We start from the raw sequence: 23,268 nt of genomic DNA, 5'->3' as shown, positions 1-23,268 counted from the left end.
AACTTTATTAACATATTGCAGAATGGGTACAGTACAGCTCAATACATACAATTGTTAAGGGGATGCAGACCAGAGAAAGACTTTTGTCTTGTTTACATCAGGGTCCCCCATTTTCAATTCATCATATTTCATATCTAAATCATATAATATCTCATTGCTAAATATATGCAATATATAATCTAATAATCCAATAATCTAAATCTAATATATAATATAAAAATGCTAAATGCATGGGTATTTTATTTTGTCTTTAATGTTAGCTTGCAAACTCATACTGTCTTGGTAAGCCTCATAATGAATTGTTTGGGGTAAAAAAGAAAAACATCGTGATGTGTATCGTGTATCGCCGAAAGGTCAGAAAATATCGTGATATCATATTTAGGCCATATCGCCCAGCCCTAGTTGGTTCATTATAAAAGATACAAACCTGACAACAAAAGCACTTAAATGTTAAATAAAAGGACCACAGTAATGAGGCAGGAGGAACATATTTTTTTGCACTATAATGGTAAAATTGTTATTTAAAAATGTGCCCCTAAAACATATTTTTTAGAAATTAGAAATTTAGGGGCAAGTGTGCCCCTAGTGAAAAAGCTTAGCGTACAGCCCTGCCTCCCCTCCAACCTGATTTATATCTGTCTCCAGTCTTTTTTTTTGTGCTATCAGGCTGTCTCCCCTGTTCCCCCCATGGTCTCATGTTCCTTTTGTTTTTGTTTCTTTGTTGTTTTTGTTTTTGTTTCTTTGCTTTCGTTTCTTTGTTTGTACCCCTGCTCCCGACTACTGTCAGCGACTTCGGGTTATTGAGAAGCGCTATATAAATTAAATTAATTATTATTTATTATTATTAGTTATCAGAACATCAACAAAAATAAGAATAAGCTATAAAATAAGCTAGGACAAGTCGACACACGGTGGTCGGAGATCATACGTTTAAATGCGAAAAAGAGAAGGAAGAATCTTCAGCTTCAGAGTCAGTTGGAGGACATTCCAGGTGTTGGAAGCATCAAGGGAAAAAGCAGTTTTCCTAGTTCAGAGCAAACTGGAGGAACCCTAAAAACCAGTCAATCATTTGAACGTGTAGAATATGTTCCAAGATTCCATTCCAACAGTCACACTACAGACTAAAGGGTTTCTCTCCTGTATGAGTTAACATGTGCATCTTCACTGATGCCTTCCGAGTAAATGTTATGCCACAAAATGAACAACTAAATGGTTTCTCTCCAGTATGGCCTCTCATATGAATCTTTAGATTACCTTTCTCACTGAACCCTTTCTGACAAACTGAGCAAGTAAATGGTTTGTCACCTGTATGAGTTCTCATGTGTATCTGCAGATACGATTTATTATTGAGCCCTTTTCCACAAACTGAACAACTAAATGGGTTCTCTCCTGTATGTGTTAACATGTGTCTCTTCATTGTTACCTCATGAGCAAATGTTTTGCCACAGACTGAACAGCTAAATGGTTTCTCTCCAGTATGAGTTCTCATGTGTATCTGCAGATACGATTTATTACTGAGCCCTTTTCCACAAACTGAACAACTAAATGGTTTCTCTCCTGTATGTGTTAACATGTGTCTCTTCATTGTTACCTCATGAGCAAATGTTTTGCCACAGACTGAACAGCTAAATGGTTTCTCTCTAGTATGAGTTCTCATGTGTGTCTGCAGGTTTGTCTTCCTACTGAACCCTTTTCCGCAATCACTGCAAATAAATGGTTTTTCCCCACTGTGACTTCTAACATGTCGTACAAAATCAATATTTGTAGTCGATTCTTCATCACCAACAGTACATGTCCTGTGAGATTCAAGGTGAAGTTCAAAGCTCTCTGTGGGATCTAAATGTTTTCCACACAAACCACAATCACTAGAATGTGTGGACAGGATGTTACTGGGTGATTTAAGTTCATGGGACAATTCCATAGATCTCTTTAAAGTCCTGCGGTTAGATGCACTTTGTTTTTTCTGTATCTTTAAACTAGACTGAGGTTTCAGACTCTCCTCCCATTCATCACTGTCATCAGTCTCAGCTCCAGAACAGCCACCATCACTGTCATCAGTCTCAGCTCCAGAACAGCCTGAAGAGAGGAGCTGACCATCTCTAGTTGGTTCCACATCACCAGCTGGATCTAAGTTACAGGCTGGTTCTGATAGTCCACAGTACTCTCCATCAGGTTCTGTTTTCATCTGTTCAGTTGAGGTGCTGGGTAAAGAGTATTGATTGATTGAATTGATTGAATTGATTGATTGATTGATTGAACACTTTATTAACAGATTGCAGAATGGGTACAATACAGAGTAAGCCTCTCTGTTTTTCTCCCTCTGGGTTTGAAGAGACTGGAAGGGGCGACTTTTCTCTTGACCATCTTCACATTTCACTGTGATCCTGGAGCCATCAGCCTCCTCTAGATCTTGAGATAGTTCCTCCTGTTCCTCTTTAATCTGTAGGGGTTCTGGGTCCTGGTTTTGGCTGAGCTGAGAGTACAGTGTATTCTCACCATCATTTTCATATTTCCCAGGGTGCAATGTCATTTTAGAACCATCATCCTCCTCTAGATCTCGAGATAGTTCCTCCTGTTCCTCTTTAATCTGTAGGAGCTCTGACTCCTGGGTTTGGTTGAGCTGTGAGGACTGAGTCTTCTCCCCATCATGTTGACATTTCACAGAGACAGGACATAATGTGAGCTCTGTGATATCAGTCTGCTCCAGACCTTGAAGGAGACTGGGGTTCCTCTCCTGCTGCTCAGGGTGGACCTCCTCTTCACACATAAGGAGCTGCATAGGGAGGGAGTCTAGCGGGAGGAGAAAACAAATCAAACAGCTTATTTAACGTTTGGTTTAATAGTAATAATGTTAAAGGGTATGTTAAGAATCTGACCACTAGCTCTATTTCCTACTTGATGTTGTCCATCGGTAGAGTCCTTTTCTCAGCACAATCCATGCTGCTGATCTTAATACTGGATACGTGCAGCGCTGGCTAGTTACCACCAGAGCTAATATAAACTAGTCAATGCAGCCACGCTCCAGTCTGTACAAGCCCTGAAATAAACACTGATGCCTACTTTGGGTGCACTGTGGCGTAGGTTTCAGCAATTATTTCAGGGCTTGTACAGATTGGTGGATGGCCCCATTGCTTTTGTATTAGTTGTAGGGGTGCACGATATTGATTTTTTTGACCCCGATACCGATAACTTTCTGCTCCTCAATACCGATACCCGATAATATATATATATTTATTGTATTATATATATTTTTTTTAAATGTATATTCCTGTAGTTTTGACCTAACCAGATTTATCATGACATGAGCGTTACTACTATGAACAAAACAAAGCCAAGACAACAGTATTGACTGATAAAGTGACCATATATTTTTTTTTTAATAAATATAATTTGAATCAGAAAATTCACAATCCGTCAATAACTTGTAAACATAACACTGCAAAATGTAAACAATTTCCAATTGCCACAGTGAGGTTCATCACTCAGTGATGTAAAAATAAAATAAAGGCCTCTAGAACTGTTGCAAATCTTTGCATAAGCCTGGGATTCAAATTAAATACTGGCAGGTAAAATTGGACAGTCAGATATGTCTCTTTGTAAAGTATACAAACAAACTGAAAAAGTGCATTCCTCACAATATCAAAAACAAATAAGCTACTGAAACAAGTTCCACACAGTAACAAACAGTCATTTTACAGAACAAAGGATTAATATTACTTATAAATAATAATCCATATAAATGACAGTGAGTGAACCCTTTTTTTCCACTAAATTACTAAACCATTGAGGTTTCAAACTTTCAATTGTTTTAATTTTTTTTCTCAAGAGAGAGGGAGAGAGAGAGAGGGGGAGAGAGAGCGAGACAGATAGATTCATGTTTGACCCTGTATTGTTATTTTTTTGGTAACTCTTCTACTGTTTTTTTAAATTCTGGTCGGATCAGTGGGAGATTTATTTTTATGAAGATTAGCATCTCTGCCTTCTCGCATGCGAGTTGGTTCCTTTGCTCGGTCATCACGTGTCCAGCAGCAGAAAACAAACGCTCAGAGTCAACGCTAGTGCAAGGCGCTGACAGAAATGTACGAGCAAGTTGGGCCAGGCACTCGTAACGGGACTGGCTGCTACTCCAGTATTCCAGCGGGCAACGGCTCATGGGAAGCGTGGGCTCCAACAGATAGGACTGGAGCTAACAGTAAAAACAAAAGCACAGAAGAACGGGATCTAATTACGATGACGTTCTACCGGTTCCATAACACAAGTTATATAGTGTTCATAAAACATTAAAATAAAATATACACTTACGTCCGCATCCACTCTGCTGTCGTTCTGTTGTTCAGTTGCAGCATCTGTGTTCCTTTGCAGCTGGCTTTGGATTCACAGCAGCTTTAGCTGCTCGCGCGTCGTCGTAGGCTTTTAACACACCATCGGAGCGGTGGTGATGTTGCAGGTGACTTATTAGGTTGGATGTATTATAAGTTGTTGCCCTTTTCCCTCCTCGTGGAACTTCTGCATTGCATTTGTTACAAATAGCAAGCAAACTTTTTTCCTCTGAAACTTTGAAAAGTTCCCACACTACTGACGCCATCTTTGTTTACATCCGCGCTGCTTCTGAAACTTACGTGGCTACGTCACAGCCAAGAAAGGGAGCGCTGGATTTGTGTAAAACGCCCTCTTCCTAAACCACACGCTATCAGTCGTACCACAATACTGGCAAAACGGGAGGAGCCTATAGTAAAAACAAACGCCCTTCATCCCAATTCACCCACACGCATTCTTTTTTACCAAAACATATATTATATTATCGGAGCTATCAATAACGTTATCGGGTTTATCTGGATGACGTCATAATTGCTGATATCGGCCCGATAATTATCATGCATCCCTAATTAGTTGTATCGAGTATGAAGAACAGCACAGATATAGGAAGAATGTGGGTCTTGTGTAATGGAAGCAACTAGCTCTATACGAACACATTAGCCTAATAGAAAGTGTCACTTTACAGACAACTGATCATTAATCAGGCAGGTCCTGTAGAAAAGGCCAGAACATTCTATCTCTCTTATGCCTTTATGCCTAGCTCGACCCAAACTTCTAACCAATCAGAATTGGGGAAAGCTGCACACACTTTCCGTTTTGCTCCCGAGAGTGTGCTAGATAAAAATAGATAAGTAGTAAGTAGAAAGTCAGAAGTACGTAAACAAGTGTAAACAAAAGTGTTCAATATACATATATACAATATACAATGCAGAGTAGAAGAACAAATTTAATTACATTTTTAATTTACGGTACGGCCGTCACGGTGCGGTACATGCAGCCTACGACGAATACGCCTCAGCGCAAACACACTAGCACCAACACACACACACAACACACACGCCGCACGTCGCCAACACACACACACACACATGCCGCGCATCGCCAACACACACACACGCGCGCGTCGCCAACAAACAACAACAACATTCTCCCCCGCCGGACTCACGCTGATCAAATAAAAAAAAGAAACATACTTTTTCGGACTGATCATCTGAGCTCCTCTCCAGTCTCCAGTTGAACTGCTATTGTGTTTAAAATCCAAATAATCCTCTGCCATTGTTGTGTAACATGTCATCTGTTCTCTAGTCTTCAGTCTCGGCTTCACGTGAAGTTAAAAACTCTCTAGAAGTGAAAGTGAAACTTAGCAAGCCTATAAGTTGTTAAAGGGGCACTAGGCAATTAATTTACTCTGGATGCCTGAACTCAGAATGACACCTCAGGCCCCGTTTAGACGGAAACGCTAGCAGGTGAATCCGCAAAAATATTTTTTCGGATGTGCCTTTCGTTTATACGGAAACTGCGTTTTTACGGGGTGAAACCGCAAAAAAGTGAGACTACCTTCCAGGGTGGAATTCATAGAAACGCAAAAGCTTTGCGCTCTCGTCTAAACTGTCAAAACCGTATAAATCTGTTAAAACGATGACGAAAGGGTTGTCACGGCTCTGGTCGCGCGTACTGCTTACGTCACAGGTAGCAGGTATGCGCCAGTAGCCGAGACGTAAACAAAGCAAGTATGTCTGACCATATATATCTATGTGTCTGACTATCAACGGAGATCACCTGAAGGCTACATTGGCAGTACTTTTAACCCTTTCACTGCCACACGACAGAAGGTTAACCCTTTACTATCACACAACCGGCTGTCGTATGGCAGTGAAAGGGTTAAATACACAAGAATCTGTCCCGCGGCGTGAGTGGACCCACTGTCTGTGAGTGACTCTGCTTTGGTCCAATCACATTCCCCATCCACAGTCTGCGAATCAGAGGCAGAGTAGGGCGGGTCTTCACAGCACGTCATGTGACATATGCGCCAATCGTGTGACAGCGGGGCTCCGTCGTTACAGCGTCGTCTGCACGGAGAATTCCACCCCAAAACGCTCGTCTAAACGTAAAATTAAAAGTGAAACCGCAAGATGACTTTTGCGGTTTCTGTTCACAAAACGCTCGTCTAAACGTAGCCTCAGTCTCGGCTTCACGTGAAGGAAAAAACTCTCTAGAAGTGAAAGTGAAACTTAGCAAGCCTATAAGTTGTTAAAGGGGCCTAGGCAATTAATTTACTCTGGATGCCTGAACACAGAATGACACCAGTATCACTGACTACCACGGCAAGCCTATAGAAAATTATTCTATTTAATAATAATAATTATCATAAATATAATATATAAAAGAAATATAAAAAAAAATGTATTATATTAATAATAATTATTATAAATATTTTCTTTCTGTTGTACCGAACTCATACCAAACCGTGACCCCAATACCGAGGTACGTACCGAACCGTGGCTTCTGTGTACCGTTACACCCCTGGGCCTAACAAAATGAATAGTTGGTTTCAGGTTGGTTGTCAGTTTGGCCATGGGTAGGTAGGGAATTTATTTTATTTTATTTTTTTATTTTATTCTTTCCCACGGCGACTATGGATAGGGAATTTCTTTATTTAATTAAAATGTTCACAACAACATGGATGCATGTACTCTGCCAGCATGTTTAATATCCATAATACTAAATGTTTGACTAAGATTTCTATGAAACTTTATTAAAAAAAAAAAAAAAAAAAAATGATTTTTTTTTTTTTTTATTTTTTATTTTTTTTAAACTCATAAAATATATTGAGTCGCACCTAAATCGGCAGGGTCGGTCGGCAACCTGAAACCAACTATTAATTTTGTTAGGCCCTAGTTACAATTAGGGATGCACGATAATTATCAGGCCGATAATTATCGGGCCGATATCAGCAATTATGACGTCATCCCGATAAACCCGATAACGTTATTGATAGCTCCGATAATATATAATAAATTTTTTGGTTAAAAGAAATCCGTTGTGGGTGGATTGGGTTGAAGGGCGCTTGTTTTTATTATAGCCTCCTCCCGTTTTGCCAGTACTGTGGTACAATGATAGCGTGTGGTTTAGGAAGAGGGAGTTTTTCACAAATCCAGCGCTCCCTTTCTTGGCTGTGACGTAGTCAGGTGACATTCAGACTGACTGAGGCAAGATAGTAAAAAAAGATGGCGGCGTCGTCGGACTTTTTCAAAGTTTCAGAGGAAAACAGTTTGCTTGCTATTTGTAACAAATGCAGAAGTTCCACGAGGAGGGAAAGGGGCAACAAGCGATAACACATCCAACATAATAAGTCACCTGAAACATCACCACCGCTACGATGGTGTATTAAAATCCGACGACGCCGAGCAGCTAAAGGCTAATGCAACGCGGCATAAGCTAATCCAAAACCAGCTGCTGGCGGGCGGCGGGACATTTACTGAGGACCAGCACAACGTGTGGATATTATGATTTGTCCAGGACAATGTCAACATTATATTGCAGGTAAGCAGGCAGCCTAGCCGTTTCTAACTACTAACGTTATCACGCTAGCTTGGATGCTAACTAACATAATTAAGCTTGTCATGGTTCATGGTGAGCTGTTTGTCTTATAACGAGACAGCAAATTAATGAATGAATGAAAACTTTATTTAACAGATTGCAGAATGGGTACAATACAGTACAGCTCAATACAATTGTTAAGGGGATGCAGACCAGAGAAAGACTTTCGTCTTGTTTACATCAGGGTCCCCCATTTACAATTCATCATAACATAATGACATACATGACATACAGATAGACAGTACTGCCTACATCTATACATGACATACCAGATTTGCAAATACAGTACTGTTTGTGATATGAAAAGAGTCCAGAAAAAATAGTATATACATTTGACGTATTATTATTGTATTGTGATATGTTTTGTTTCATGTTGAAAAAAAAAGATAAAATTTTGATCAATTTCTTTTTAAATAATACAATAAATATCGGTTATCGATATCGGTTATCGGCTTGAGGAGCATAAAGTTATCGGTATCGGTGTCAAAATCAATATCGTGCATCCCTAGTTACAATACAATATAGAGTAGAATGCAGAAATGGGATGAGGTACAACTTAGGGTAAGGTGCAATGTCGAGGTATGAATTGTAGTGCAAATCTCTTTACCAATAAATATAAAGTGTGTTAAAGTGTCTAAAGTGAGTAAAGTGGGTGCTACAGTGAGTCGAGTGTGTACGTGTGGATGTGTGTGCTGTGAGTGTATTTGATGGTTTGTTACCAGGGGAGGAAATTAGGCCACTTTACTCGCCAAATGCGAGTATTTTTTACGTTTGGCGAGTGATTCATGAAGACCACTCGCCAGTCTGGCGAGTATACAAAAAAATAAAACATTCTGCAATCACTGCACTGGCAAACGGTGCGCGTCTTCTGAGTGTTCGCTTTAGTTGACAGTGCCACGAGAGCACTGCACAAGACCACCCGCGGACATATAATGTTTAATAAACGTTTGCGCAGTACTGGCCAACCCGCGGACATATAATAATAAAAGTCCCGCGGTACTACTACAGGCTAGCCATCAGGAGCACTCGCAAACAGATAACGTTAAACACAGCAGAATATGGAAAACAGACAGACTGACCAACGGGGAACTGCATCCAACCCTAGTACAACCATCGAGTATAAGTTACTAAGGACACATTTAAATCACAGAGGTGTAATGTTGTCTACTGGAACTGTATACAGTGGTTAGCTTCTAGTTAGCGTTATATAGCTGCTTGCTAGCTAACGTTAGCCCCGTGTGCTCAAAGCAGCCAGCTAGGTGTATCTGTTATGACTATAATGTTTCCGAAAAAGCACCGGACTACGACGTAAGGTTAGACATTTTATTTCATGCTCAAAAGCCCCTGGCTTGCACATCGCAGTCACGAAAGGGGCTAGCTCAACCAGTGCACTGTGCACAACGTCAACAGCACACCAACCCAACTGACGTTACCACAACACTTGACGGTACTTCACAGCACTGTCGTAAGACCACCGTGCTGTCTTAAAGGCACAGTGTGCCTACCCAGATGCATACACAACATTGACGCGGCTTGACATACAAAGAAGTAATTATCACAATTAGCGATTTTTTTTGTCTGGTAAAAAATCTGTTTGGCTGGTAAAAAAAATCAGATACTCGCCAGTTGGCTGGTAAGCCAAAAAGTTAGTTTCCTCCCCTGATTTGTTACATAGTGTTGTCGTCGTTTAGCATCCTGATGGCCTGGGGATAGAAGCTCCTTCGGAGTCTCTGTGCTTGCCATGAGACTCCGGTATCGCTTGCCTGACCGCAGCAGTTCAAAGAGGCAGTTGTTTGGGTGGCTAGAGTCTTTGATTATTCACTTAGCCATACCCCTGCAACGCTTGTTGTAAATGTCTTGGAGAGTGGGAAGCCCACCTCCAATTGTGTGTTCGGCTGAACTCTCTGTAGTCTGCTACGGTCTTGTCAGTGCTATTCCAAAACCAGGAGGTGATATTGCCAGTCAGGATGCTCTCTATTGTGCTTAAGGATCTTCTGACTCACTTTGAACTTCCTTAGGCGCCTAAGGAAGTAGAGGCGTTGCCGTGTCTTCTTGACTACACTGTCAATGTGTGTGGTCCATGTCAAGTCCTCGGATATGTGGACTCCGAGGTACTTAAAAACTGTTCACTCTCTCGACTGGTGCCCCGTCGATGCTGAGGGGGCTGTAGTCCCTGACCTCCTAAAGTCCACAATCATCTCTTTTGTTTTGCTGACATTCAGGGAGAGGCAGTTCTCCTGACACCACCGCGCCAGAACATCTACCTCTTCCAGGTAGGCCCTCTCATCGTTTGCAGAGATCAGGCCCACCACTACTGTGTATGTACTCAGGGGAGGAAATTAGGCAATTTTACTCGTCAAATGAGAGTATTTTTTATGTTTGGCGAGTGATTCATGAAGAGCACTCGCCACTCAGGCGAGTAAAGACAATCGCCAGAGCCAACGTTAGGTAGCTAGTCACAGATATCTAGATATAAAACACTAGATGGCTCAAGGCGGAGTCTCCTGCGTACTTCAGCGGTGGCTATCTTGTGAGAGTACATGCACCATAGACATGCATGTTATGAGTGGGTGTGCTCCACCCTTGCAAGATGGCCACCATGTGGCAACGTTGGTCTCCGTTGGCCAGCAGCGCGGGTAAGCCATCTAGTGCTATATATCTATGGCTACCTGTAGCTTGCTTGCAAACTAACGTTAGATGCTGGGCTCCCCGACCAGCAAGTTAGCTATCTAACTTTGCTAACCGTTACCAACGCCAGCTACGGTGGTTTTGATTGGCTTTATTAACAGATTGCAGAATGGGTACAATACTATGAGGGCCGACGGTCCACCCTACTGGTTAAAGTTGCTTACTCGTGAGTAGTACGTCCATTGATAGCAGGAAAATAATGTCCACAGCCACTCCGGTGTAAAACAAAGATATCCAAACGGTTTATTTATCTTCCACAGCGAAGTCCTCTTTACAGAAGTCATCCTAAAGCTATTTTCCTACACCAAAACGTGTTTGGCTGTTTACTGCCACGAAATATATTCACGTTACTACTACAAGTTAAGAAAACTGTATTTTCCCAGTCTCCAAAATCACTGCCGACTCGCCGGCTCTTAAAGGGAAAGTGACACTAATTTCCTATAAACAGTTATGAGCTAAATAAAACGGTCCAATGACTTTATCTAAATCCAATCAATATTCCTAATGCCGTTTCAATGTAAGGTTATACAAATAAACATTCTCACTAAATATAATACAATAACCTAAATATACAGCTAAGCCCCATTGTATTCTGAAATGTAGACTTTAACAGTGTAGGCAACTAAGCCAATAGAAATAAGGTATAACTTATGAGTGCTTTGGCTCCTATAAATACAGTACAGCTCAATACACACAATTGTTAAAGTGCCACTTGCAGGTTAAACCCTACTCTTCAATTATGGGTAATTTACATCATTGGTAATGGTATCTGTTGAAAGCCTACGGGTTGTCTCTATCCATCTATCTCAAATCACCTACTCGAGATAGAGCCCTGTGGCCGCCCGATATCCCCCAGCGAGGTGCTAAACTCGCCAAGTTCTCGGGTCAATTACTATTCCTAATCACGCTTACTTCATAGTCATTAGTTAGTTATATCCAGTTGATATGAAATATAAGCATCTAAAAAACAGAGTTTTGGCATAGGGACTCCACTCTGAAAAATAGGCAGACTCGGTTCCAATACATCGCTCAACCGTGTCTGCTGCTATAAGAATGGCAATCAGAAATCTCTAAATCAAAAATCTGACCCGGAGCGAGCGAGCCGGGCCTTATATATCCAGGTTCTGCATCATATCAACAAGACATCTTATTATTGGTCTAAAAATACAGTCACGTCATTCCACCAGCCAATCAACACACAATTCAGCAAGGATGAACTCTCCTCCCCTTCTAGTCATTATAGTAACTGGAGAAGTAACAGATTACTTTGTGTTGGGAAAAACCATATGTCTTCATCTGTATCTAGTAGGCCATCAGGGGCCCACAAGGTCATAGGCACATTCCTAAAGGCGTCCAGCATTATTGAATGAAACAATTGCCCTGCTGTAATATACAGTACATGGTCCTTCTAGCATGAATAGCCTAATATGCTTATATATATATATATATATATATATATATATATATATATATATATATATATATATATATATACATATATATATATATACATGTACAATACAGTACTCATATACTTAAACATTGGTGGATATGTTTTACACATCATACATGTGTTAAAACATCATACAGAGGTTCTCCCTCTGCTTCAGGACTGCAAGGGTTAAAAGCAATCCACAGTCAAGGTCAGCGCTCTGTGACCACATTCCTTTAGCTCCGAAGGGCTCTGGGATAGAAATGTCCGCCTTGTATATTTATATTCTCTGCTTCGAAGTGGTTATGCTTTGGCCCTCTTTCGAAGTGGGTTATGCTTAGAGTTAGGGTTAGGGCCCTAACCCTAACTCTAAGCATAACCCACTTCGAAAGAGGGCCAAAGCATAACCACTTCGAAGCAGAGAATATATATGTACAAGGCGGACATTTCTATCCCAGAGCCCTTCGGAGCTAAACCAATCAGAGAGGGTCTTACTCTTCGCTGTACGCGGTCTAGCCAATCAGAGAACGTCTTCGCAAACTGCGGCTACTGAAAAAAAATCACACAGGACACATACGAGATTTATTTTTGGCTGGTAAAAAAAAATCATCTACCCACCAGTTGGCTGGTAAGCCAAAAAGTTTGTTTTTTGTGGAGGAGCTACAGGTAGATTACTTTCTTCTGTTTCTGACAAGTTGTGAATGAATACAAGATAAGAATATAATATTTAGAATATAGATTTTCGTGTTTCTTCACTGTATTGCTGATTATTGTGAGTAGCGCTGTAGGCTTGGGCGGTATAATTTTTTTCATACCGTCATACCTTGCTGACATAATACCCCGGTATACGGTATATGACAGGGCTGGGCGATATAACGTTAACGATAAATATCGCAATATATTTTAATAATCGATTTAGAAAAAAATATATATTGAATATTTCTTTTGTATATTTTTTTTGTGACCTGCAACAGGGCATTTTTAAAACCAGAGACAGTGGACAGACTTGTCTTTCTTGCCTGCAACTTAAAGTAATGGCTTTGCTTGTCCAAATGACAATACTGACCAAATTGAGATTTCTTTTTCTCTTGTCCATTTATTTTGTTTGCTTTCTAATTTAAAATACAGTTTGAAACCGTCTGTACACAGTAGGCTATGTGTGCTAGCAGAGCTAGACTCCAGTCATGAGTCACGGTGCACATGTGCGGTGGTTTGTCCACCAAAAAAGCGCCAAAAGATAGAAAAGAAACTAGCAGAGCCAGAACTGTTCAACTCCCCTGGAGCCACAGCCAGCAGAGAAGCCAGTTTACTTTCGCTTTTAAACCAGCTGCAGCCTGAGAACTGGAGTGTGAGGGGATGTAATAGGGGTGGATGGTATAAACGGTATACGGTATAAACGGTATGAATTTGCTCTACGGTATGGATTTTGACTATACCTTGTAACCGGTAGAGCAGCTCTAAAATAGCAATGACATCATGTAACCACAGCGCGACTATTTCACTCGCATTTGCCCCTAAAAATAGATAGAATTAGTCATAGATAATAGATATGTGCAAACTGGAAAAAGTTATTTAGGAGCGCACAGAGCAGGGAACAAAATAACTAGACGCCATTCGCCAAATGCGTGTAGATTTACTGTCTGGCGGCTAAAAATAATAGTCTGCCCGCCAGCTGGCGTGTAGTTCATATCGATCTTATTTTGAAAATCCTGTGCGGGTCTCATTGCCGCCCCAAGCGCAGCTCCAGTCATAATATCTGGGCTCCGGCAGCTAGCAACGTTCAGGTTCATATGATACTCTTATTTTGAAAAACCCTCTAGCAACTCCGCGAGTCATATGATATCCGCCCACTCAGTGTTTCACTTTCTTGAAAACAGAGCAGCAGCGTCAACACAGCAGCGTTAACACAGCAGTGCGCCTACAGACTCAAAATAAGTCTGTGATGTTTTTTTTCTTCTCACAACGAGTCCAATGCAGCTACATGCTTTGCACCGTCGCCATTCCTTTATGTCCACATCGCCCGAAATGAACGTTTATGTACCAATCACTACAACGTTAACATAAGCTAACAAGCTAATCCTGATGATCAGACGAGGCAGAGCCACAGTGAACAGCACTGAGGAAAGGGAAATGGGGGGGGGGGGGGGGGGCACTCTCCCCTTCCCTGTGTGTGCGTGCGTTTGGAAAGACGACGGAGTCACTAGTCAGGACTCAGGACAGGAGTATATTATAGTAAACTGAGGATTACTGAGGATGGACAGATAATGTTGATATTCAAATATAAAAAAGTTTCGAGAGGAGTGGAAGTTTGAAGACAGACTACAATATGATGCGGGGGTGGTGAGTTGAAACACAGTGTGTGTGTGTGTCCCGACCCCACTTCTATGTTTCAATAAATTATTTGCATTTAAAACTATTAACGCTGACTCATTCCACTCAAAATTATGCTAATATTCCTTATGTTGTTTATGATATTAATTGAAAATAGCATATGAGAGTATTATATGTAATAATAACACATGGCGATATACTAAAAAGCTATTTATAATTTTTGGCTAGTAAAAAATCTGCCCGGCTGGTACTTTTAAAAATCTACCAGCCAAATGGTTGGTAAGACAAAAAGTTAAGTTTGTTCCCTGGCACAGAGGCTTCGCGCAGTGGGCGTGTCAACACGCAATTGTCATTTCATAATAAACACATATCACCGCGGCGCACAGCAAGTTTCAATTTCAGTTCCTGGCATTTTTAACCAGTGGAGAAAGGTTTTTCTTATATGAATTATTCTACGTTAATAAAACATACCTGGTGATCAACTACAGTTTGCTGTGAACATTATGATATGTGTGTAGTGTTCTGATAACGACGGCTGGGCAGCGGGAGCTGGATGCAATAGTATCTAGCTGCAGAACCACAGCACCAGCAGAGTGCGAGAAGCATGCAGCTGCAGAGCCGCAGAGTGGGGCCGCTGTGCCTGCACAGTGCAATACTCCAATTCAGCCATTGGCAATTCAGCCGTTGGGTGGGGGGCGCTGTTGAGCGGGACTGTGACCGGACCTGAAAGCGCCCCTGCTCTGCGGCTCTGCAGTTGCATACTATTGGGATTCGTTGGGAGCAGCACGGAGTCTCGACTCTGGACTTATTTTATTTGGAATATAATGACTGTATACGCAAAAGTAGCCTAGTTTTAAGTTAAAATATTATAAATCTACATAAAAAACGGTACTCTATCCCCCCCCCTCACAGTGAGCTGTGGTGTTCCACAAGGAAGCATACTAGGACCGCTACTCTTCCTAATTTATGCAAATGACATGTCGTCAGCCTGTGACTGCAACTTGTTCCTGTTTGCGGACGACTCAGCCCTGCTGGTCTCTGACAAGAACAAGTTGCAGGTTGAAAAAACCCTCAGCTCGGAACTAGGCAAAATCTGCATATGGCTCGCTGATAACAAACTATCATTACACATGGGCAAAACAGAGTCCATTCTCTTCGGTTCAAATTAGGGCTGGGCGATATAACGATAACGATAAATATCGCGATATATTTTAATAATCGATATCGAATATCGAAATTAAAAAAAAATCGTTTTTTTTTTTTTTGCAACAGGGCAGTTTTAAAACCAGAGACAGTGGACAGACTTGTCTTTCTTGCATGCAACTTAAAGTAATGGCTTTGCTTGTCCAAATGACAATACTGACCAAATTCAGATTTCTTTTTCTCTTGTCCATTTATTTTGTTTGCTTTCTAATTTAAAATACATTTTGAAACCGTCTGTACATAGTAGGCTATGTGTGCTAGCAGAACTAGACTCCAGTCACGAGTCACAGTGCACATGTGCGGTGGTTTGTCCACCAAAAAAGCGCCAAAAGATCGAAAATAAACTAGCAGAGCCAGAACTGTTTAACTCCTCTGGAGCCACAACCAGCAGAGAAGCCGGTTTACTTTAGCTTTTAAACCAGCTGCAGCCTGAGAACTGGAGTGTGAGGGGATGTAACACTAAAGATGGCGGCAATGACAAAGAATTGCTGCAAAATAAACATACATCTGTTGTTAAAAAAAAAAAAAAAAAAAAAAAAAAATTATACTTATAACAATTCGATAATTATCGATATCGAGAAATAAAATAAAATTATCATATCGTTATCGCGATATGATTTTTTTCCATATCGCCCAGCCCTAGTTCAAATAACAAACTCAGCAAGACCGACGGCTTCTCAGTTACAGTGGGTGACAATATTGTCACAAGGAAAGACGAAATTACCTACCTGGGTTCCATCCTAGAGGCAAATCTTTCCTGTGACAAAATGGCATCCAATGTAATAAAAAAAAGTCAACCAACGAACTAGATTCTTGTACCGGATCTCCTCTCTGGTAAACAAGAATACCCTGAAGACTCTGGCAGGAGCACTCATTCAAGGGTACTATGACTATGCATGCACCTCATGGTACCAAAGCATCACAAAACAAACTGGTCAGACTACTACTTGACCTGAACCCCAGAACCCACCTCACCCCTGCCCACTTTGACAACCTAGGATGGCTTAGAGTAGACGACAGAGTACAGCAACTTGCAATGGGCCTGGTCTACAAGATACACTATACGACCGGGGTGCCCATGTACATGTCAAAATACTTCCCAAAGGTCAGTGAATACCACAACCACTACAAATCATGTTAAACCCAGATTCGGATCAAACAAGGGACTAAACACGTTTCGCAATTATGCCACAACAATGTGGAACGCCTTACCCAAAGCTGTAAAGGAATGTGAATCCCTGCCCACATTCAAAACCGCTCTTAAAGAGCACCTACGGGAGGCTGCAATTCGAAACTGGCCACCGTAAATGCCCAAAACCCCCACCACCTCCTAATAGACAGTCTCCTCCCCACCGCATGTATATATTCCCTCCCCGCCGTATGTATATTTCTCTCCCACCCACCCACCCCCTCCTAATGTACAGTCCCCTCCCTATCATATGTATATACTCTGTCAGGATCTAGGGGTAACAGTACTGTATATTTGAATACCGTTTATGTCACAAATGTATCAGTACTAAATACCTATATGTCCCTATGCCATAAATGTCATGTATGTTGTGTATGTCATAAATGTCTATATGAATTGAAAATGGGGGACCCTGATGGAAACAAGACAAACGTCTTTCTCAGGTCTGCATCCCCTTAACAATTGTATGTATTGAGCCGTACTGTATTGTACCCATTCTGCAATCTGTTAAATAAAGTTTTCATTCATTCATTCATTCAAAGACCCAACGGAACACGGCGTTGCGTCACCTGCTCTGCTCTGACTAAGAGAGGGAAAGACAGACTGCCCTGCCCTCTGCTGGCGCGTGCTGTGCACTACAGATTTGGCGCACAGTCTGTGACGTCACGGTATTGAAAATCATACCGACGGGATTTCGAAATACCCTGGTATACCGTAATACCGTCATACCGCCCAAGCAAACTAAACAACGATCCCAAAAAACGAGTTAACTAGTGTCTGGCGCTCAATGATTGGCGGGCAATAACGAGTAAACTTGTTTTTGGCAGGGAATGTGTTAAGAGAAAAAAAAACGATTCAAATCGTAAATCGGATGTGGTGTGAACAAATCTGAGATTTTATTTTTAGGCCATATCGCCCAGCCCTAGTGAATATAGTATAAATGTTTTCTCCTGCGAAATAAGCTGTGACCTGTTTTGACCTGCACCTCAAAGAATCGGAATCGAGAATCGTTTAGAACAGGAATCGAAATGTAGAATCGGAATCGTTCAAATCCAAGCAATGCCCAACCCTACTCGTGAGATATGATCCCGAAAAAAAAAGAGAAAGAAAAAAGCTTCACAGCTAGAAATAAGATGATTGACAGGGGGTGGCGTGAGCTGGGAAGTGTAGTTCTCTTTTATTCGAAAGCCCATCGAAAGCCCTGGGTCTCTTCTCAAAAGACTACACTCAAGTTAGGTTGCGCCAAATCCTTGCGTCTATAAGCGCCTTTTTCTCGATGCGCTGAGATTTCTATGAACTCATATTTCGCTAATAACACTTAAAATCATTGGTAAACAAACAGTGCTGAAAATATACACTTTGACTGCTGTTTTGACAGGGTTAGGGTCTTTACTCTTGGCTACATTTGAAGAAAAAAAAACACAACATTAATTCATACATTCTGTAGAGATGGATTTATGCTGTGATATCAATATCGTAGTGGTACCAGACCGCTCGGGCTTAAGAGGTTAAGATGCTTAACACTTTAAGGACCAGCCACGAGTTAACTCGCGTTTCGATTCCACCCGTTGAGGACCAGAGCCACGACTTAACTCGTGGCAAGTTGTTATTGTTTTATTCCATATTAATAAACGGATCAAGATCCCGGATCGACTCTGCAGATTTACCCGCCAGATTTAAATCGGCGACATGCAATACCGGCCAGATCCTCTTAGGGGCGCCATCGCTCCACTGCAGTATCATTGAGGCCGAATGGGAAAATAATTTTTTTTACTGTCTGGGGCGTTTCATATGAGCCTGGATCCCAGCCGAACATCCTCCATCTTTGATCACGTTACGGAACGCAGATTTCAGCCTGGAATAATGGGATTTATGATCAGCCAATGGACATATCAATCTATCAGATGCCGATGAATAATGACGAAATGCTGCCGGCGATCACATGGGCTGACGGTAGGATACTATTCACCCAAATTACAGCCGGATTGGACATTGTTGTAACACGCAAGCGATCGATCAGTGAATATGGCTACTTGAACGCACACTGTATTGCTAATCAATAATACTGATCGGCGTCCCCCGCCGCCCCCATTTCATCCATAGATGCTCTGTAATAGTCCGGATGCTAAGCAGTTTGTTTTATTTCATTCGTATATATACAACAGAAATGGCGTTTGATATAACGTGACTAGCCTCTAGCCTCATATCTAGCTTCCCAGAAAAAAAAAGAGACGAAAACTGCGATAAAGCTTATATTCACGACGCTATAAAATGACAACCAACCGATGGATTTTTATTTTCTTTAAGCCATTATGAAGGCACGGTTTATGCACTCAAGTGACAATGAGAATGGACAGATAGCAATACTATAAAGTATATATATAGCTGTTAGAAAGTACATCGGTTTGTTGACAAACCCTGGTCGTCCAGAACCATATTACACTGCAAACCGTGGTCGCCAATGTGTTAAGAGGTTCATTGCCATTCATTTCGATGCTCTCGTCAAAACAATGGACTTCTTCATCTTCTTGTGTCCGAGCGCCTGTCTGGGATCGCTTTCGGAGCAGACACTCCTTGGCTACAATGGTGGTCAATCATGTTCGCCATCAGCGGTGACTGGTCAGTTCAGGACGGCTCACAACCGGACATGAACTCGTCACTCGTCCAAACGGCTTGTCAAATGACGCTCGCCAGATGTTTCGTCTTGTAACTCGAGAATGAAATCACGCAATAGGTTGAGTGTGGTGACGATCGAAAGGCAACTTTCCAACAATGCCAGGAGGATCCGACAGACAAGAGCAAAGTGCTGCAACGTGTGCGCGAGTGTGTGACAGACACAGAAACCCTGCAAAGCAGCAGGACCAGACTGTCTCTCCATCCATCCTGAAGCACTGTGCTGACCAGCTGTCTGGTGTTCACAGACATCTTCAACAGCTGACTGGAGACATGCCACATGCCAGGCTGCTTCAAAACATCCACCATGATCCCTGTCCCCAAAAAACCAAGGCCCAGTGGACTAAATTACTACAGACCTGTCGCTCTGTGGTGTTGAAGTCTTTTGAGCACCTTGTGCTTACACACCTCAAATCAATCAGACCCTCTCCAGGACCCCCTGCAGTTCGCCTACAGTGTCAACAGGTCTGTAGACAACGCCGTCAACAGCGCACTCCACTTCATCCTCCAGCACCTGGACTCCGCAGGAACCTACGTCAGGATCCTGTTTGTGGATTTCAGCTCTGCCTCCCTGTCTGACAGGAAGCAGTGGACACTGAGGAATCCTCCTGCTTCCTGGGAAGTATAATCTTCCATGACCTCAAGTGGGAGCTGAACATCCGTTCCCTCGTCAAGAAAGCATAGGAGAGGATGTTTTTCATGCGGCAGTTGAAGAAATTCAACCTGCCAAAAACGACGATGGTGCACTTCTACACAGCCAGGGAACAAACTTAACTTTTTGACTTACCAGCCATTTGGCTGGTAGATTTTTAAAAGTACCAGCCGGGCAGATTTTTTACTAGCCAAAAATTATAAATAGCTTTTTAGTATATCGCCATGTGTTATTATTACATATAATACTCTCATATGCAATTTTCAATTAATATCATAAACAACATAAGGAATATTAGCATAATTTTGAGTGGACTGAAGGAATGAGTCAGCGTTAATAGTTTTAAATGCAAATAATTTATTGAAACATAGAAGTGGGGTCGGGACACACACACACACACTGTGTTTCAACTCACCACCCCCGCATCATATTGTAGTCTGTCTTCAAACTTCCACTCCTCGAAACTTTTTTATATTTGAATATCAACATTATCTGTCCATCCTCAGTAATCCTCAGTTTACTATAATATACTCCTGTCCTGAGTCCTGACTAGTGACTCCGTCGTCTTTCCAAACGCACGCACACACAGGGAAGGGGAGAGTGCCCCCCCCCCATTTCCCTTTCCTCAGTGCTGTTCACTGTGGCTCTGCCTCGTCTGATCATCAGGATTAGCTTGTTAGCTTACGTTAACGTTGTAGTGATTGGTACATAAACGTTCATTTCGGGCGATGTGGGCATAAAGGAATGGCGACGGTGCAAAGCATGTAGCTGCATTGGACTCGTTGTGAGAAGAAAAAAAACATCACAGACTTATTTTGAGTCTGTAGGCGCATTGCTGTGTTAACGCTGCTGTGTTGACGTTGACGCTGCTGCTCTGTTTTCAAGAAAGTGAAACACTGAGTGGGCGGATATCATATGACTCGCGGAGTTGCTAGAGGGTTTTTCAAAATAAGAGTATCATATGAACCTGAACGTTGCTAGCTGCCGGAGCCCAGATATTATGACTGGAGCTGCGCTTGGGGCGGAAATGAGACCCGCACAGGATTTTCAAAATAAGAGTATCTGTAACTGAGGGGTTACAAAACCCGGACTGTATTAAAGATTGTTTAGATTAAACCACTACTAAATATTATTACTTGCCAGACAGTACAGTTCGTTAAATATGGCAGACACTCAATAGACGGCACGGGGACAAAGAGATCACGTTTACAGTATTTTAATAGCAATATCAATATACAACTGAATTAGTACGTTGCTCTTTTAATAGTGAATGATAGTAGAATGTCAGAGTATCAAAGTCAGGGGGAATGAATAATTCCTAGGTTAAGAATACTCGATCGGAGCTCTGCATGGAGTGAGAAGGCGATACAGGGCAAGCGAGGGGTATAGCTGGAGACAATGATTTCCCCCACGGAGTGGTAAGCTCCAGAGGAATTGAAGAATAGTCGGATACTCCTGCGGTCACTGAAGAAAAGGGGTTCTCGTACGGATCCAGTCCTTGTAATCCAAGTGCCCGATGGCAGGGTAATAGCTCGTAATCCAAAGCCCGACGGCAGTGATGATAGCTAGCTAGCTTCGTTGGTCCTAGAAGCTAGCCCGATGAAGGTCTTCAGGTGTAGTTAGATCCAGGGTTCGAAATTAACGGGGGCTTGGGGCAAAATGCCCTCGAAAATTGACCAAATGCCCTCGATAATCAGTTAAGGGGGGCAAAAAAAGCCCCCGACAGTTTACTAATTATATATATAATTATATATATGCTCTACAGTGCGAGCATTTCCATCGTATTTGCCCCTAATAATATGTGTGTGTGCAAACCGGAAAAATCATACTTGCAGTGTGCGAGACAGACGAGTGATTGTGAAGATTACAAAACAGCTCCGCTGTTAATAGTTCAGATTGAAACTGGACTGAAATTCAGTTTTTGGGTGGAATGTTTGTTCCAAGGAGGAGGGAGGCGGGGCCCGCTGCGTGTTACAGGGAGATGCTTCCAGGCACTTGAGAGGTGCGAACACAGACAGAGCGCTCTGCTCTCATCAAGCATTACACTGCTATCTTAACGTTAGCAAGCTAAGCATCTGCATAGCGCGACCTGTGTAACGTTAAGTAACTTGTGTTCGGCGGGGAAAGACCGTTCCATTTGTAACACAACTCCAATTTGTAACATCCAAATCCGATCCCGATGCGCATTTCCTTCATTCCACAGCGCTGAGCGCGCAACGTATTTCATTGATCGATCTGGCCAGAGCCTATACTCACAAACGTTGCGTGTGTGGGGTTTTTCATCAATTTGAAACAAGCTTGACTGTTGGAATTAGGGATGTTAAAAATCTAATAATATTATTCAATATTAGACATTCATTGATCCAGAGGCAACCGGTTATTCGTCTGCTATTTGTAGATATATCAAGACAACAACACAACTTGCTCTCAGGGACAATAATATTTAATCTATTTAGATAAGAGTATGTATGTATTATTTACAGATAATTGAAGGTACCTCAAAACATGAAACCAAGCCATGATGTCACACATCGTGTGTGTGTGTGTGTGTGACAGTGTGTGTGTGTGTGTTACTTGAACAATTGTCACTGTGCTCCTAAATGTCTGTGTGCTCCTAAATTTGTATTTAGATTTTATTTATTAACATTTTATTTAGGAGCACATGTGCTCCTTGGGAAAAAGGTTAGCGTAGAGCCCTATATATGGAGACATTAACATTACGTTATCAAACATAGGGACGAAGACTGTAAAAAAAAGTGTCAACAATGTTTTATAATCTTTATGTTAATTTTCATAATAAAAATGTTGTGCCCCCGAAATACAAAAAAAGCCCCCGAAAATCAATTAAGGGGGGCAAAAAAAGCCCTTGAATTTTTTTTTTAATTTCTAACCCTGGTTAGATTCAAACGCCAATGGTCTTAACTATGCTCTTCTACACGTTACTTCGCTTACACAAGTCACTATAATACACCAACAATGGTTCTACAATATTAGGGTCGTATCTAAGTAGCTACTAGCTATCCGTAACGATACACGGCGGGTAGGCTTACACTGCTCACATGTCCACTCGTTCTGCTGTTAGGTTACTTCACACTTCACCTCGTGTTCTGATACTCGTTACGTTAAGTTCACACACAGCTGCACATTAGATTAAGTTCACACTACGGCTGCTGCGCCTTCTAC

The 23,268-nt window shown here is 41.8% G+C and overlaps 1 protein-coding gene across 1 annotated transcript in view; it reads right to left on the bottom strand.

Moving 5' to 3' along the window:
* Positions 1-645: 645 nt before the first annotated feature.
* Positions 646-23,268, bottom strand: part of LOC311226439 (uncharacterized protein) — a 41,506-nt gene continuing 18,883 nt past the window's right edge. Inside the window, exons 2-3 of the mRNA XM_084311865.1 lie at positions 2,663-2,790; positions 646-1,327 (exon numbers count right to left, since the gene is read on the bottom strand). Of these exons, the coding sequence (XP_084167991.1) occupies positions 1,115-1,327; positions 2,663-2,790 (341 nt within the window). The 3' untranslated portion in view covers positions 646-1,114. The remainder of the gene's footprint in view (positions 1,328-2,662; positions 2,791-23,268) is intronic.

Source organism: Notolepis coatsorum (assembly GCF_963971535.1).
Source record: "Notolepis coatsorum genome assembly, chromosome: 4".
In the NCBI taxonomy this organism is placed as follows: domain Eukaryota; kingdom Metazoa; phylum Chordata; class Actinopteri; order Aulopiformes; family Paralepididae; genus Notolepis; species Notolepis coatsorum.
This window is presented reverse-complemented; position numbering and strand designations above follow the sequence as displayed.